The following is a 16,014-nucleotide window of genomic DNA, read 5'->3' as shown; positions in this document are numbered from 1 at the left end:
TGTACATAATATTCTTTTATAATCTGGAACCTATTTTATTATATACCGTTGAAGTTTCTTGTAGACTAGATTAATATGCACAATAGTGAGTGGTTTGGTCGTGACATTCCACATGTGTATAGAATGTACTTTGACCATATTCTCCCCCATTACCCTTCACGGTCCCATTCCACTCCTGCTAAGTCCTTCTTCCCAGCTACTTCCTGTCCTGTTTACTTTGTTTTATGAACTAATGGAATCTACTGTTTTTATGCTCCTTAGCTGAACTCTCTTTGTGTGTTTTCTCATTAAAAAAAAAATCTTACTTGTAAAAGACTTACCTATTTTTTGTTTAAACATTTTAAAGATATCTGTGTGTTTTGTCTGCATTATGTATGCACACCACATGCATGCCTGCTGTCTCTGAATGTCAGAAGAAGGCATCAGATTCCAATGGTTGTGAACCACTGGTTGGTGCTGGGAACTGAATGTGGGTCCTCTGTAAGAGCAGCTGGTGCTCACAACCATGGAGCCATTTATACAGTCCTCCTTATTTTTTCATTAAAATATAACCTTTAGTTTTATTAATCAACTCTAAATCATATATTTGTTTCAATGTTTAATTCCTTTTTAAAAATAAATTTGTGCCTTTTCTTTTTTTCTCCTTTCCTGATTCTTGATTTGAATGCTGTACTCTTTTACTTACGGGATTTCTCGGTTTCTAGTGAACTCGTTAAGACTCTAAACTTTCCTCCCAGTGTCACTGGGGTTTCATCCCACAGGCTTCGGGAACAGGCTCTCATTGTTCTTTTCAAACAGCCTGTCTTAGAACGCTGCCTTCATTGTGTAATCCAAGAACTACACAGAAGTGTGTTTTAAATTTTCTCCCCCCTCTCTTCTCTTTTAGAGACGGGGTCTCTTTATGTGGTTCTGGCTAGCCTGGAACTCACTATGTAAACTATGAAGGTCTTGAACACACAAGAGATTTGCTTGCCTCTGCTTCTTGAGTGCTGGGATCAAAGGTGTGCTCTACTACACCTGCTGCTGTAAAATTTCTGAATAAAGGGTTTTGGTTTTGGTTCCTGTATTCTAAGTTTACTGCATTTGTTAGACTATAAGAGTTTTCTCCTTAAGACCTACTGAAGTAGGCTTCTTCTACAACATTTAGGACACACCCCGGCATCTTCTATTGATTTTACAGGTTAGCCCTGCAGGCTGCTCTCTCTGTTAAATACTGCAGCTCTTCTTCCTTCACCATAAGTTTACTCACATCTTTAGATCCTTCTCATCGGCTGCTGTCCCTATGCCTCAGCCTCAGTTATCCTTCTGCTCCAATCACACTATTCCAAATTCCTCAAACATCCAGACCATCAGACTCTCTACAGAGACTCAGTGCCTTCTGCTTGAAGCCTCTTCACTTCACAGTGGATGCAGCTGCTTTATGGAGCACCAGTATGATGGAATCCCGTCACCTCATCCCTTTTCTCTTGTCCTCATCTTTTTGCTCTGGGCCCTAGAGCACCTTATGACCACTCAGATCTCTACATTTGAGGCAGGCTTACTGAACGGCTATGTTTTCCCAGGATTGCGCACATCTGATCCAAACACCATACACTTAAGTCCTTCCCTTGTGTTGTCAGCACTGCATTCTCTTTCCTGTTGCGCCCAGGAAGTAGCGGTGTCCTGATGTCCCTGAGCCACCATGGATGGATGCCCAGTAATCCCTCAGCTGGCTGAGTTAATAAGCAAGTGGTTGTTCTGGCCAAAAGTCCCAGATAGAAGAGTATAATTCTAGTTGGTGACCAACCCTGAAGGCAGAATCACCACACGGTAAAGACGTCTGCCATGAATGGTGCTTTGTTTTGCCATATCTAACAAACTCTCATAACCTTTAATCCACGGACACAAGGCTCAGGACAACAATGTGGTCTCAGGGTGGGACTTTGAGAACGTTCTCTCAATTTTATTTCTTTTTCATTACAGGAGGAAATGTCTTTGGTTTGACTTTTTTTCTTCTCTAACATATCCCATCAATTGAACTAAGTACAGTTTCCTTTGAAATCCCAGCATTAAATGGGGGACAATGGGAAAAATAACAACAGTGAAAAGTCCCAGACTCTGAGGATGGAACACATGGTTTATTCCTGGCCTAGAGAGTCCACCCCTGAAAGTGTGGCTTCTCAGCTGTGACACCACAGTAAAATAAATCACTTGGGCCATCGAGGCGGCTCTGCAGGTAGAGCTCTTGTTGTTGTGTGGCCCTGGTGACCTGAATTTGATCCCTAGAACCATGTGAAGAAGGAGGATGGACTCCACAGAGCTGTCCCCTGACCTCCACATGTGTTTCGTGGCTTTCATGTGTGTGCGTGGATGTTCACATCCACTAAAAAGAAATAAATAAACATTTCAAAAGTTAAGAAACCACTGAGGCTTCAAGAAAAGCTGAACTCTGAATTGGGTCTCTGGGGTAATGACTGCTGACCCCCCAACAATATCTGGGGTTTTGAAAGCCCGAGGCTATGTGAATGTGCACAGCTGAGTGGGGTACCCTGGGCCCATGTGGCCTGCTCTGGAGCCTCTGCTCTCAGGCCCTCTCTCCTTCCTCCTCCTTTTTGAGCAGTACCAGTGAGGACAAAGCTGCTAAAGAGATCAGATGAATGAACACAGGGTCTCTAACAAACAATAAGACCCTAGCGTGCAAAGGATGGACTGGAACCTGGCTCGGGGAGTGAAATGTGACCGGCCGTTCCAGGAGTGGGGAAGGATCTGGTTTGGATTTTCCAACTCTTCTTTGGCAAGTTACTCTTTATGATGTGATGGATGATGTTTGGCTGAAGGGCTAAGATGCTGTGGCCACAGATTAAATATATTTTCTCCAGTGACAAGTTAGATCATCTACTAGATCAGCCTGGCTGTCCCCTGCACAAGCCTCTGTCAAGGGAACATACAGTTTGGGGAAGGAGGCCACAGAGTAGAAAGGGCCACATTCTCCTGTTTTGTCTTTCATCAGCTCCATGACCTTGGGTCCGACTGATTAAATTTGTTGGGCTCAGTTCCCTCCTCTGTACACTCTATCAATGATCTCTAAATCCCAATTCAAAAGTTCTAAGATAAATTCTTATCTATAATTCCCTCTAGTACACAATTCACATAATTCAACTAGGGAAATAAAAATTGAATTGGAAAAGTGTATTCATAAGCTCACATATTAAACTTAGAACTGGCTTATTTAAAACCAAAACCAAAACAAAAGCTAGCCTCTTTTGGTCTTAGGTCAAGGGCAAAAGGAATATCAATTGTTCCTCTGCTTCTGCTCTTCATGGCCTTTGGGACCTCCTCTGCTCTCTTCCCTGTGTTTCTCTTTCCACCTTCCTCCCCACATTCCCTTAGACCCTCACTAAGTTGAGACTGTACCATAGACTAGCCCACAGAGTAATCCCATCCTCTCCCTTCTGTCTATTCCAGGACTGCTACGATGTTTCCTGAAGGGCTATCTGAGGTCCTTGCACCTTGCTGAGGTGAGAGGCGGGTCTAGAGTAGGCTCAGGGTCAAGGGCTCTCTGTTGGCTAGGGCTACCCAGAAGGCCCTTTGGGGAAGCCCTGTTGACTCACACACTCCAGGAGGCTGGAGTCAATTATTACATCCTTACTCCCTGGGCTGCAGAGAGTTGGGAAAGAACCTTTCCAGTCTTCATTCACACAGTCCTGGGATTGATTAGAGAGTAACTAATTTGGGCAAATGTACAAAGCTTCTATCTTATCCAGATCTGATTCTGCCTTGAGTATAGGGCTTATCTGAATCGGACTCAGTGTTTGGTCCTGATAAAACTCACCCCCCCCACACACACACCTGAGCTGCATTCCCCTTGCACAGGTTTTCTCAGGAGGCTCAGTTAGGCCCCACAGCAGCAGGCTGTATACACATCAGGTTTCTTGAAGGATGGGCAGGAGAACATAGACCAGACCTGTTTGGTCTCTGGGAGATGCTGTTTGAGCCTTTCCCACCTTGTTGTTGGTTTTCCTGGGTTGGTTTGAAGTAGACTGTACTTAGGTCCTTTAAGGGGAGATCTCAGTTTGTGGAGCAGCTATACATTGGCCCATAACCATAAACGACTTTAGTTCAAGTGTGAGGTGAATACTGAGGAGGAGAAAAGGCTATCCGAGACTTAGCACTCTGCAATTTAACTTCATTTCCCACTCGCTCTAACATTTCCTTTACTGGATTATACCATAAGCTCCAGGATGGGTTCTAAAGGGACCTGGACCTGGAACCTGAAAACTTGAGTGTTATCTCCCTTCCACTTAAGTTTCTGTGTGCTTTTGGACAACTTAGCAGATCTTTCTGGGGATGGTTTATGTTGAAGGCCTTGCTGAGTTACAGGGGTAAGAATGCTAGAAGTTCTTACTCTGTGTTTGTTCGAACCTTTGCTACAGGGTGGGGTCAGGTCAGTAAGGGTGGGGTGGTGCATCAACAGCTGGGAAATGGAAGGTTTTGAGGTGCTCTTGGTAAGAATGGAAATTTGGGAGTATAAGAAAATAATTTCCAATACAGACATGTCTGGGGCTTGGGAAAATTCTCACTCTCATAGTTGAAAACACGTAGGCAAGACAGTTCCACAATAGGCATAGAGTAAAACAGCCACAGTAGTCCAGATATGTATTCCTTGTAGAAATGATACTAAAGATTCTAGGGTGCTTTTCTGGTCTATACTTCAGAGTCATAGTGAACATTAGATAGACTATCAATAGAGCAAAGTAAGCTATCACATGGTCTGTGGCCATTTCTTCCCACTGTCCTCTCTGTAGGAAGACATATTGTACAAGGGAGCTAGATCTAGTACAGGGATCCTCAGTTTGGGTGACATATTAAAATGAACTTGGGAGATTAAACACAACATATATGTGTCTCATGTACTTGACCTGGGATGGATCAGTTTCAGGGCTCTTGGTGTTTGAATGTGTAGCCCTCAGTGAGCAGTAGTTTACTGAGAGGCTTTGACTTTGGCGGATTTATGAACCTCTTCATACTTCAGTCTTCCTGTTTTAAAAAAAGGAAGCTGGCTCGGCAGAACACACCTGTAGTCAAGATACTCAGAGGCTGAGGAAAGAGAATTGCTTAAGCTCAGAAATTTGAGGCCAGCCTGGGCAACACACCAAGAACCTGTATAATAAATAAATAAGGAGCTAGGGATGTATTGGAGTGCTTGCCTAGAACACTTGAATTCAATCCATAGCACTGCAAAAATAGTTTTGTTCATATGTGTGTGAGTGTATGCACATGTGCACATGGAGGTCAGAGAAAATCTCAGGCATCATTATACAGGGGCTGTCAACTTTTTTCTTTGGTTTTGAAACAAGGACTCTTACTGGGTTTGCCATGTAGAGTTCCAGGGATCATCTGCCCTGCTTTCCCAGTAATGGGATTACAAGTACAGGTCACCATATCTGGCTTTTAAATATAGTTATGTTATTTATGTGTATGTGTGCATGGTAAGTATCTGCCATGTATGCGTGGGTGTTTGAGGAGGCCAGAAGAGGATGTTAGATCTCCTGGGACTGGAGATATAGGTAGTTGTGCATTGTGAGCCACCTGATGTGGGTGCTGGGAAACCAACCCTGGTCCTTTGAAAGAACAACAGCAAGTGCTCTTAACCACTGAGCCATCTCTCCAGCCTCACAGTAGGCCAATAAACAAAATGAACAAAACCCACCGGGGCTCTTGAAATGGAATTCCATGTCTTCATGCATAGAAGGCAGCTACTCTATCTACCACCTGAGCTCTCCCTCAGCTCATCAGGAAAGTAAATAATGGTTTCAAGCAGAGCTGGAATGGTAAACTAAGTCACAGTGTTCTCAGGGCACACAGCAGGCTTTGGAACTTTCCCTCAGCTGTTACTCCCTTGCTTGTCTCTCACTTCTGCCAGGCCCTTTGTTTCCTGGGTTCTCTCTTTCCTGCTCTTCTTTCCTTAATTACTCCCTTCTTTTTTAGCTTTCCCTCACCTTCCCTGTTACAGATGTTTTCTTCTTCCCAATCCGGGACTGTACCTTGCTGAGGATTTATTAGGCATGTTAGCAGAGTTAACCTAAATTAATGAGAGGCATGGGGTGGTTTACTGCTTCTATCAGAAAAGCCAGGATGCAGTAAAATAGAAGCCTTGCAAATGCTTCACAGATAGATATCATCTGCCTGCTGCGGCACATGTTGGTGGACCCTCCCTCTGATGCACTGAGACATTCTTATACTTCCCTGTTCAAGTAATGATTTCACATTAATCAGTGCTCTCTCTATGTTGGATAACAACATGATTTAGCAGGATGATGGAGGGATAATCACAATGAAATCAAGCCTAGTCAATATTTTCTGGTACCTGCCCATCAACACTCCTCAGTCCCTGTCTCCACAGAGCCAGCTCCTGAACATGAATATATTAGGGACAAGGCCAGTGACACTTTCTCTACGCTTGGTCAAAGCTAATCTGTCCCTCTAGACAGGGTCCCTCAGGGAATAGAGCCTGGCTTTGGTTCTATTTCAAGGTCTTTGAGGATGGAAATAGGTCTTATGAATTCTCTCTTGGCCTTGGGAAGTCCTTGTGATTCTTCTAGCTCTGCTGTACTAGTCACCACAGGTTCATCCATGTGCTCGGCTCCTCTCCCTTTTTTTCAGACCAAGAGGCAGTCTACTGTGGTTTGCCACTACAGTTCTGTTCTTTCTGTTTCAGATAATTCCATCAGGATTGATGGCTGGCTGGGGTCGGGGTACTGGGTAGAGAGAGAAGGTTTAGTAGAAGGAAATAGGAGAATGTCCTCTTCTGAGTCCCCCTCCAGCAGGACACGCCTTGCTCTGGGAGGAAGGGTTGAGAACAGGGAGACTAAGAGCACCTTTTTGACAGACTCATGACAACAGTAGCTTTGTCAACTTCAAATTCCCCACCTCTGCACCCTCCCCATCTTCTTCCTTTCTTCCAACCTTCCTTCCTCTTTTCTTCTCTCTCCCTCCCTCTCCTCCCTCTCCCTTTCCTCTCTCCTTCCCTTCCTCCCTTCCTTTCTTTTTTAAAAGAACTTTCTTTCTTTCTTCTTCTTTTTTTTTTTTTTAGATTTATTTATTATGTATACAGAAGAGGTCACCAGATCTCATTACAGATGGTTGTGAGCCACCATGTGGTTGCTGGGAATTGAACTCAGGACCTCTGGAAGAGCAGTCAGTGCTCTTAACTTCTGAGCCATCTCTCTAGCCCTTAAAAGAACCTTCTAAATACCTAAGTCAAAGGAATTCTGGGGAGGGGACTCCACAGTTCTAGCTTCCCCTGCCTCAGTGGAGGCCCCTAGGGGTTTTTGATCCCCCTCCTTCGGCTCCTCCTCCTTCTCTGTATCTCTTTCCCTTTGGGTTTTGTTCTCAATCTTCAACTAATCCCCTTAAAGTGATAGCTGATAAAAGGATTAGCTGAGAGCTCCCTAGGGGTATTTATATTGTAGGAAGGGATTTTAAGGACGGTTGGTGGAATTTCAAGCCATTTGACTGGCAGGATGGAGTGGAGCTACTTCAAATGATATCACACAGGAGAAAGGGGAAATTAGCATTCACTGTGTGCATAACAGTGTGCCAGGCACAATGCCAGAAGCTTCATATAATGCTATTTCACTTGCCTGGGGAGCTGATAAGGAAGTTAAGGCCCAGGGAGGTAAATAATTGCTGCAACCACACATCTAGGAAGTGAGGGAGTGGGGCTTTCAGACTCTCCTGTGTGGGTCTGGAGCTTTCTCCCTGACCTGTCCACAGCTGCTGCACCAGATGAGAAGTTTCTTTTGGACCACATGGCACCTCACACAGCTGTGTCTAGCCTCCCTGTTAGGTGACCAGAGGATCTGGGTTCAGACTTCCCCACTTGCTGCTGAATGGTGCCTATCTGGAAGGCTGCCTGGGGTCACCCAGAGTTTAAATACACATTTTGAGAGTCCAAAATGATAAAGTGCTCTGAAAAGCCACCTGTGACTGGCTAAGGAGCCTCTTCCAAGACTGCCAGTGTGGACAGGAATGACTCAGCAGTTCAACTTTCAATCCTATGTCTGTCTCGAACACCACTGTTTGCTCAGTCCCAAGATGATGGCAGCTTACCCAGCCTGGGTGGAGGAGGAAGCTTTATTTCTGGAGCAGTTACAGATAAGGAGTCTTCTATACTCTTCAAACAAGAGCCTGCACATACATTCTCACATACACCTCTATCTATGAGGTGACTCTAAGGTGTTTCATTATTTCTCCCATCCCTGCCCCCACTTCTCTGGTTTTTAGTACTTGGGTGCCAGTTGCAAATTCATAAATATACCCCACCCCTATCATACCAAGTGTATGAGGTTATGAAAACAGAGAACTAATGGGACATTTCTAGATAACTCAAACTGAGTCATTATTCAAAGCCATTCTGCCAATCTCACACACAAGCCTTCTTCATACACAGTGTAGGTAAAGCCCATTAGATATATTAGTCCTTAACAAACCACCTATTACTCTGCGACATGGCCATCGCCTGATGGGGAATAGGAAACAATGATAACACTGGCTGTCCAGTCAAGAGAAATTAGATGTCCTTGTTTATTTTCAATATCTGAAAAACAGTTGGAAAAACAACGTTCTCAATGGGGAAGGAAGTTAAGTATTTAGCTGGCATGGAAGAAGTAGGAAGCTGGCATAATGCTGAGGCTGTAGCTCAATGGGAAAGCCTGTGCTCAGCATGCACCAGGGCATAGGTTCAATCCCTAGGGCTACCAAACATAAAAAGTTGGTCTATTGCTATTTATACTTATTTTTAATGTCCAAGTTTCAAAGTAGTTTAGATTTTGTCTCCTTTTCACTTAACTACCATGTAAGATGCTCACAAACTGAAGAGGATATAAAGGTCCTTATGCTGAGTAGAGACAAGAGTGTGACTATTTTAGGGCTCCAATTAGACACACACAGCTTTTTTTCCCCCAGAGAAATGTGCTATACTATCCACTGTAACTTACAGAAATCATTCTGAGTAAAGTGGAAGCATGACATGACACATATACCCAAGGTCTGAAGGGTAACTAAGGCACAGCAGTAGAGGGACACCCCCAAACCTGGTGCTCCTTTTGCCCCACATGGTCTGCAGTGGGTCACTGGGGTCTGAGCTGCTGGATGAGGTGCTCTGCAGCTCCCCTGAGTGAGTGTCTATCTGCTTAAACTACACAGAGCAAGTGTCCATCTACACAGAGCAAGTGTCCATCTGCTCAGCTGCTTCTCTAGAGCAGAGAAATGAAGATCCTGAAGAGTATTTTTAACAGCTTTAAGTCCCTCTCTTGAGTGTGTGTGTGTTTGTGCTTCACCCCACCTCTCCTGCACATGTGTATAAGAAGGCCAGAGGTTGACACTAGTGTCTTCTCACTTTCCACCTTACTTTTTGAGAAAGGGAGGGTTTCTCACTGAATGTGGAGCCTGCTGATTCAGCTAGTACAGCTGGCCAGCAAGGCACAGGGATCTTGTTGCCTCTGCATCTTCAGTGCTGATTCCACACTCATATGCCACAGCAGAAGGCTTTTGACATGGGTGCTGGAGACCTGAACTCGGGTCCTCATGCTTGCATAGCAAGCATTTCACTGGCTAAATCTCCCCAGCCTGCTCTTACAACTTTCTTGGTAACCATTTCTCTCTCTTATGACCCGGTATATGATGGTGTCTGGTTAAGTGGAAACACATTTACTTAGCCATTTGAAGATTACCGTCTACTTTTGTGGGAAGCTTTGCAAACTATTGTATCCAGGTTCTTACTATATGACAGAGAAGAACTATAGCACCAGCCTTCAGCTTATCACCAGCTCTAGGCCTTTCCCCAGCACTTTTCAAAGCCAGGCAACTGGTAAGTTGCACAGTGAGAAAAGTGCTTGCTAGTTAGTTAAAATTGTCTCTTAAGAAGGACATTGAATATTAGTAACAATGTATGGACATTCTTTTTTTTTGAGACAGAGTTTCTCTGTGCAGCTTTGGAGCCTGTCCTGGACCTCACTTTGTAAACTAGGCTGGCCTCAAACTCACAGAGATCCACCTGCTTCTGCCTCCCAAGTGCTGGATTAAAGGCATGTGCCACCACTGTCTGCACATGAACATTCTTAATTATAAATACTTACAGATAGCATGGAAATATTTATTTTGATAGCTTCTAAAGAACCCTAAGATCAAGGCAGTTAAGATCCTTCTTCATCTTAATTACTCCAAAGGCAACAGAATTTCACAGGGAAGTGCATGATGAGGAGGAGGATAATTACAGTGTTGGGAATTGAACCCAGTTCTGCACATGCTCAATGTGGGCTCTGTCACTGAGCTACACCCCTGGCACTAGCCTTGCTATACTAATGGATCTGAACTTGGCCTTATCAATTAGTAGCTCTGTGACTAGAGGCAAGTGACTTGATCTCTCTGAAGTCCCATTTTCTCCATCTGTAAACTGGGGTATAGGCCACATATAGCTCCAGCAAAGACAGACCAAAGACTAGGAATAGAGCACATGTTCTGGATCTCTGGGGTACTTAACAAATGGGGGTTACTGTTGCCATTTTACTTATCATAAGCATCTGTCAACTTATTGCAGGTGATGTGCTTCGATTCTGTTTTAAGTCCAATAAATTAAAAAGTGTATCCACCAGTCATGGTCCATGATGAAGCCATGGGGCCTCAAGCTATTGACTTGACAGAACAAGGTCAAATGGACAAATAATATCAAGTCTTCTTTCATGGTCAAATGTATAACTATGGGAACATAACCTCCTTTTACTCACTCAACAGTCAGTCACTCCAAGAACAGCCATCCAGAAGTGCTCTGAAGAAGGGACATTGCTGGGTCTGCTGGAAAGAGCAGGGGACACTCCGTAGGTGGTTGGCACAAGCTAGACTCTAGAGGGTAAGTGAGGAGGTTGATGATTCACCGTCTATTGCTGCTGTAGGGATAGTTGCAGTTTCTCTGTCACTCAGACAGCTGTGGCAATTTGCCTTGAAAAATACATTGTATAATCCAGTGAATTTCCTCCCTCATATCTTAAAAGTTTAGGATGAATTGAAATGGATTCCAAGCTGTTCTGAATTAGCAAGAGCTTTTCCCTGTTGGAGAGTTCCAGCTGGACCCTCCTAGGCTTTTCTTTACTACACAGCACACAAGGAGGCTAAGTGTCCAGTGGAGTATCCTGGAGTTTGCCAGATTTCCTGATCTTCACACTTGGCATTGACCATGGGGCAGGCCTTAAAAGCTTGCTAGCAAGGTTGGCATGGCTCTATGGCGCCAGTTGCAAACATCTCCTTGCTGGACTCAGTTTTATTACTCTCAATGCCACCTTCCCCAGCAGTAAGACTAGAGGGTGCAACAGAAGCTGTTATTTGCTGGGATTACAAGGAAGTGCTCCCCTAGCTTCCAGGTTCTGGCCTTCAGGAAGGAACGTGTGGGTGGGAGTGTGGGTTGAAGCTACCAGCTGCAGAGAGTGAACCGTGATCCTCTAGCAAGGAAGCAGAGGGGCTAGGATGGACATTAGGCTTTTATCACAGTCCTACTGCTGTTCAGTAGGCATCAGATCTTGTAGAAATCTGAGTCCAGGGCCCTTATTTTTCTGCCTGTGAAGTGAGAATAAAAACACAGGTGAACTGTTCTTAAGAAGTGCTCAGCTTTGACTCTCAAGCACCACTGTCCTTTTTATTCTATCTCTTGCTCCAGCTCAGAGGAGACAGATGAGAAGCCTTTGAGAACTAGGTCATCTATCTCAGTAAGCTGGGTGCAAGAGCCGAGTATGCGAGGAGCTGCTAAACACAGTTCAAATCTAAGAATCAGATCAACAGGGTCAGCAGTGTTTAGTGGGTGATGACACTTATTTCCCCAACAAATCCTGAGCTGGGTCAAAATGATACTTTTTATCAACAATCTTCCTCTTTGGTCCCTCGAACCCCATCTGCCCTCTCCAACTCAGCTCTGATCTTCCTCATCATTTCCCTAACCTGAGCACCTAAGTACCTTCACTAGAGCCAAGGCTCCAGCTCAGAAGGTGTCAAATGGTCCTTGCCTAAAGCACTGCTTTCCAAAATTAAAGCAACCGACAAACTTCTCAAGTGCTGAAGAGACAACCACTCTTGCTAAGATTGGATATGGACAGAACTCTGTTTTCTGGATTAAAGCCTCTTATTTACATGATGTTTTCTCTTCCTGGGATTTTAGAGTAAGGAAAAACAATCAACAAGCAAAGGCTAATCTGGAAACTGTCTTTCTTTAACAAAGCAGGGCTTGGGGTATTGATCTCACATCTATGGATGATGAGAACTCACTGGAAGCCAGTCTTAGACTGGGAATGGCTGTTGGGCAGCTTTTGCCTGGCCTGCACCCAACCAGCCTCCCTAAGTAAAGAAGAGAATCCCATTCCTGTGAGCTCTACAAACATAGGCCAGTTTTACTCTTGTCTGTTGCCTGTATTTAGACTTCATCTATAAAAGTCAATCTTGGTCAGGGAAGGATTTCACTTTTTGTGATGTAGGAACATGTCATAGGTTAATCTTCTGCTTTGAGGAAGTCTAGAAATATTCACAATGGTGAAAAGATCTTAATAATCTGGCAGGTTGCTACCTTGCTATCTTTCATTGCTGTGTGGGTCAGATGAGATCTGGATCCTGGCTTTTGTGAAGACAATCTTTTTTGAAAGGCCAAAAGGGACTTCTTTATGTAGAGTATCTACCACTGGTGCCACTCTAACTTTCATAAACTAACATGAGTTAGGAACTACAGCATCAAATCCAAGCACATTATTTATGGTGTGGTTTCTTGACCAACTGATGAATGGTGTATGTATGTATGTTTGTATATATGCATATGTATGTATATGTACACATGTATATGTATATATGTATGTGTGTATTTTTATTTCTGTGGTGCTTGAAACCTTTGCATGTATCAGACAAGCACTCTTCCACTGAGCTCCTGTTCCCAGCCCATCATGACTGTTTCTTGTTCAGACTTTTCCTATTTACAAAGTAAGACATTTGAATGGGTTTTTCCAAATGCTTCCCTTAGTGTCTGTGGCTATAAATGACTGAAAACAGTATGGAAAGCAATCTGGCAATGATGAAATAAAAGACTTAAAAATGCTCATAGCTATGAATTCCATTTCTGGAAATTTACAACAATAAAATCATCTGAGATTTAGATAGAAATTTATATAGAAGAATATTCAATAATCAAAATTAAGAACACTTTCCAAAGAAAGACATGTTGGCACAAGCCTATAATCCCAGCACTGACGATCAGGAGTTTAAGCCAGCTTCAGCAACATAGTGAGTTAAGGGTAACTTGAGACCCTGTTTCAAAAACCTAAACAAGGAAATAAAAAATAAAATAAGGGAATACATTTTTTTCGGGACTCTTCTATGTTTTCACTGTCATTCAAAAAGAAATAATAATGTAAATATATAGGGAGATGATTTGGTCTATAAGAGACCCTCTGTAAAGTAGAGTATTTTATAGTCAATAATGGTGCTTCTAGGGCTGGGAGTATAATTCAGTGGTAGACATGCCTGAAGCCATGAGTTTAATCCCGAGCACTCAACTCCAAAACCATGTTGATTCAGTGTCTGAGAGTGTGCTGTGCCTGGGATGTAGGTGCTTGCTTGTCAGTGGTCACTGCTTGCCTGCCTCTTGACTCCATCCCAACTGACAAAGACAACACAATTATTTTAAAGTGAGTTACCACTTGATATTGACTAACCCTTACCATACTGCTTATCTCTCTACTCCCCAGTCATGGCAGGCAGCTTTGCTTTCACAGAATGGAAGCTTGGAGCATGGACTATGTAAGCAGATCACAATCCCAGTGCATCTTTCTTTAGATGGTTTCACTTACTATGCTGCCTGGTTGGCCTGGAACTCTCTAGACCAGGCTAGCCTTGAACTCATAGAGATCTGCCTGCCTCCTGCCTCCATCTCTGGAGTGCAGGGATTAAAGGCATGCATCATTATCTCTGACTCCCCAGCTGCACCTGACACTGGTCACATCACTGGGCGAGGGCATATACCGCCCAGTGCTTTGGTTTCCTCACTTAAAAAATTGGCTCTCACCTCACTGAGCTGTTGTGAGGATTTGTGTAGGAAGTGCTCAGAATGCTGTATGGTATTAGAGGTATCTCCTCAGTGTTGGCTCTTTCTGACATTACTAATTACCATGCACCTTACTTGAAAGCATCTTCTCTCAACTGCACAAGACTAACCATTGGAGTATGTTCTTTCTACAAAGCAATAATACACCATTACACCTACCGATTTCCTTCCCTACAAGTGAGCTCTCACAAATAGGTTGCTGCACAGTTCACATAGAAAGTGTACCTAAAGTTAATTCCAATATAAGAATTCACCATTTAAAAAGAAACCGTGTTTGTTTGTTTTAAGACTATGTAGCCCAAGGTGGCCATCAACTCAAGATCCTTTTGCCTCAGCCTCCTCAGTGCTGGGACTCTAAGTGTGCACCATCATGTCTGGCTGAAAGCGATTTTTATAGATAGAGATAGAAGCAGAAAGTTCTACTTACCTGGGAACAAGAGAGATGCCATTGGAAGTAACATTTGGTATAAAATATGGCTTTTGGAGTTGGTTAGTTAGATCATGTATTTGCAAGGCCAAAATTTCGACAAACTGTGCCAAGTAACTCAATTTCTTTCTCTGTGGTGTGCTCTTGGTTCATACTGTATTGGTAATCACAGCCAAGTGCCTTACAAAGGCACAAAAAGGAAGCCACAAGAAGAAGCCACATGAGAGAGAAGGTGGAGTTTAGCACATGCACATCCCTGATTCCTGCTGCAGGGAAAGTGGGCCAAGATCAGAGTTGCCTGCACTGCGCCACAGGAGCATCATCAAAGTTAGGCTACATGCGTCATTATTAAAATGAACTGAAGACCAAATTAGCCTTTTGGGAAGCAATAAGGAAAGACAAGGAAAAAGAACATAAAAAAAGAAAAGAAGGCATTTGTCTTTCATGATTGGATTTGGCTAGGAAAAGTAGTGTGATGAATTAAAGCAAGGAGCCTGGATCCCCACAGCCTTCACTGGGGTATGCAGCTTGGGGAGCGACATCATGGCACTGTGCCATTGGCATGTTCTGCACAAGTACAGTCAGTAAGAAGGAACACAGAACACCAAGGAAATGCAATCCCACCACCCTCCCACCTTCTAAATCAAAATCAAAAGATGGCTCTTACCTCCACTGAGAATAATGACAGCTATAAATATGGCCAAATCACTGTCATCTAATTCCAGTGCATTGAACTTCACAGCAAACTCAAACTTGGGCTCCATAAAGTCACCAAAGGGCTTCCGAAGGCTTTTGAGGAACTCTCTGGTCATGAATCCTTGACCCTCTGATATGAGAACTCCATCTTTATTCATCAGGGAGGCCAGCATTGTATAGATGATTTCATGGACACCATACTTGAGTAGAGTCACTTGGTCATTCAAGTCAAGGTTAATGAAACCAGGGATATTTTTGGCGTATTCTGTGATCTCTTGCACGGCTTCCACAGATCGAAACTGGCACCCTTGGAAAATGCGGATGGCCACCTCTTTGCTCTGCTCCTGCAAGGGGGTGATGTGTTTGAACTTGATTTTATCTTCTCCCATCATTAAGGAATTCATGTCATAGATGACAAATGGCTGCAGATGAGACAGGGGAAAGTGGGATGAGTTGGTGATTCCTTGTTCTGTGAGAACACCATCCTAGTTCCAAAGCCTGTGTATGTATTGCTTTGCTGAGTAAAATTGGGAAGGCTAAAGGGACTTATCAGGAGAAAGGGCTCTTCCTGTTCATCCTTGTGGTCTGTTGTGGTCAAACATTCCATCAACTCTTTCCCTTCAACTTATACCACCACCATGTTACTCTGGGACTAGCTAACAGTTTTGATTTGTTAGATTTTTAAAATGACAAAAAGTCTGTTGTTTTTCTTGAATTTCATGAAAATAACATTTAGTCCTATTTAAAAAAAAAAATAGTTAAAGCAAGTTATAATTGAAAA

At 43.5% G+C, this 16,014-nt stretch overlaps 1 protein-coding gene across 5 annotated transcripts in view; it reads right to left on the bottom strand.

Annotated features, from left to right (window-relative positions):
• Window positions 1-16,014, bottom strand: part of Pparg (peroxisome proliferator activated receptor gamma) — a 134,798-nt gene that overhangs the window by 1,709 nt on the left and 117,075 nt on the right. For all 5 annotated transcript variants that reach the window (XM_036181415.1, XM_036181416.1, XM_036181417.1 and 2 more), the window contains one exon: window positions 15,205-15,655. In XM_036181415.1, the coding sequence (XP_036037308.1) occupies window positions 15,205-15,655 (451 nt within the window). The remainder of the gene's footprint in view (window positions 1-15,204; window positions 15,656-16,014) is intronic.

Source organism: Onychomys torridus, chromosome 3, assembly GCF_903995425.1.
Source record: "Onychomys torridus chromosome 3, mOncTor1.1, whole genome shotgun sequence".
In the NCBI taxonomy this organism is placed as follows: domain Eukaryota; kingdom Metazoa; phylum Chordata; class Mammalia; order Rodentia; family Cricetidae; genus Onychomys; species Onychomys torridus.
The sequence above is the reverse complement of the archived record's forward strand: the minus strand, read 5'-3'. Positions and strand labels throughout refer to the sequence as shown.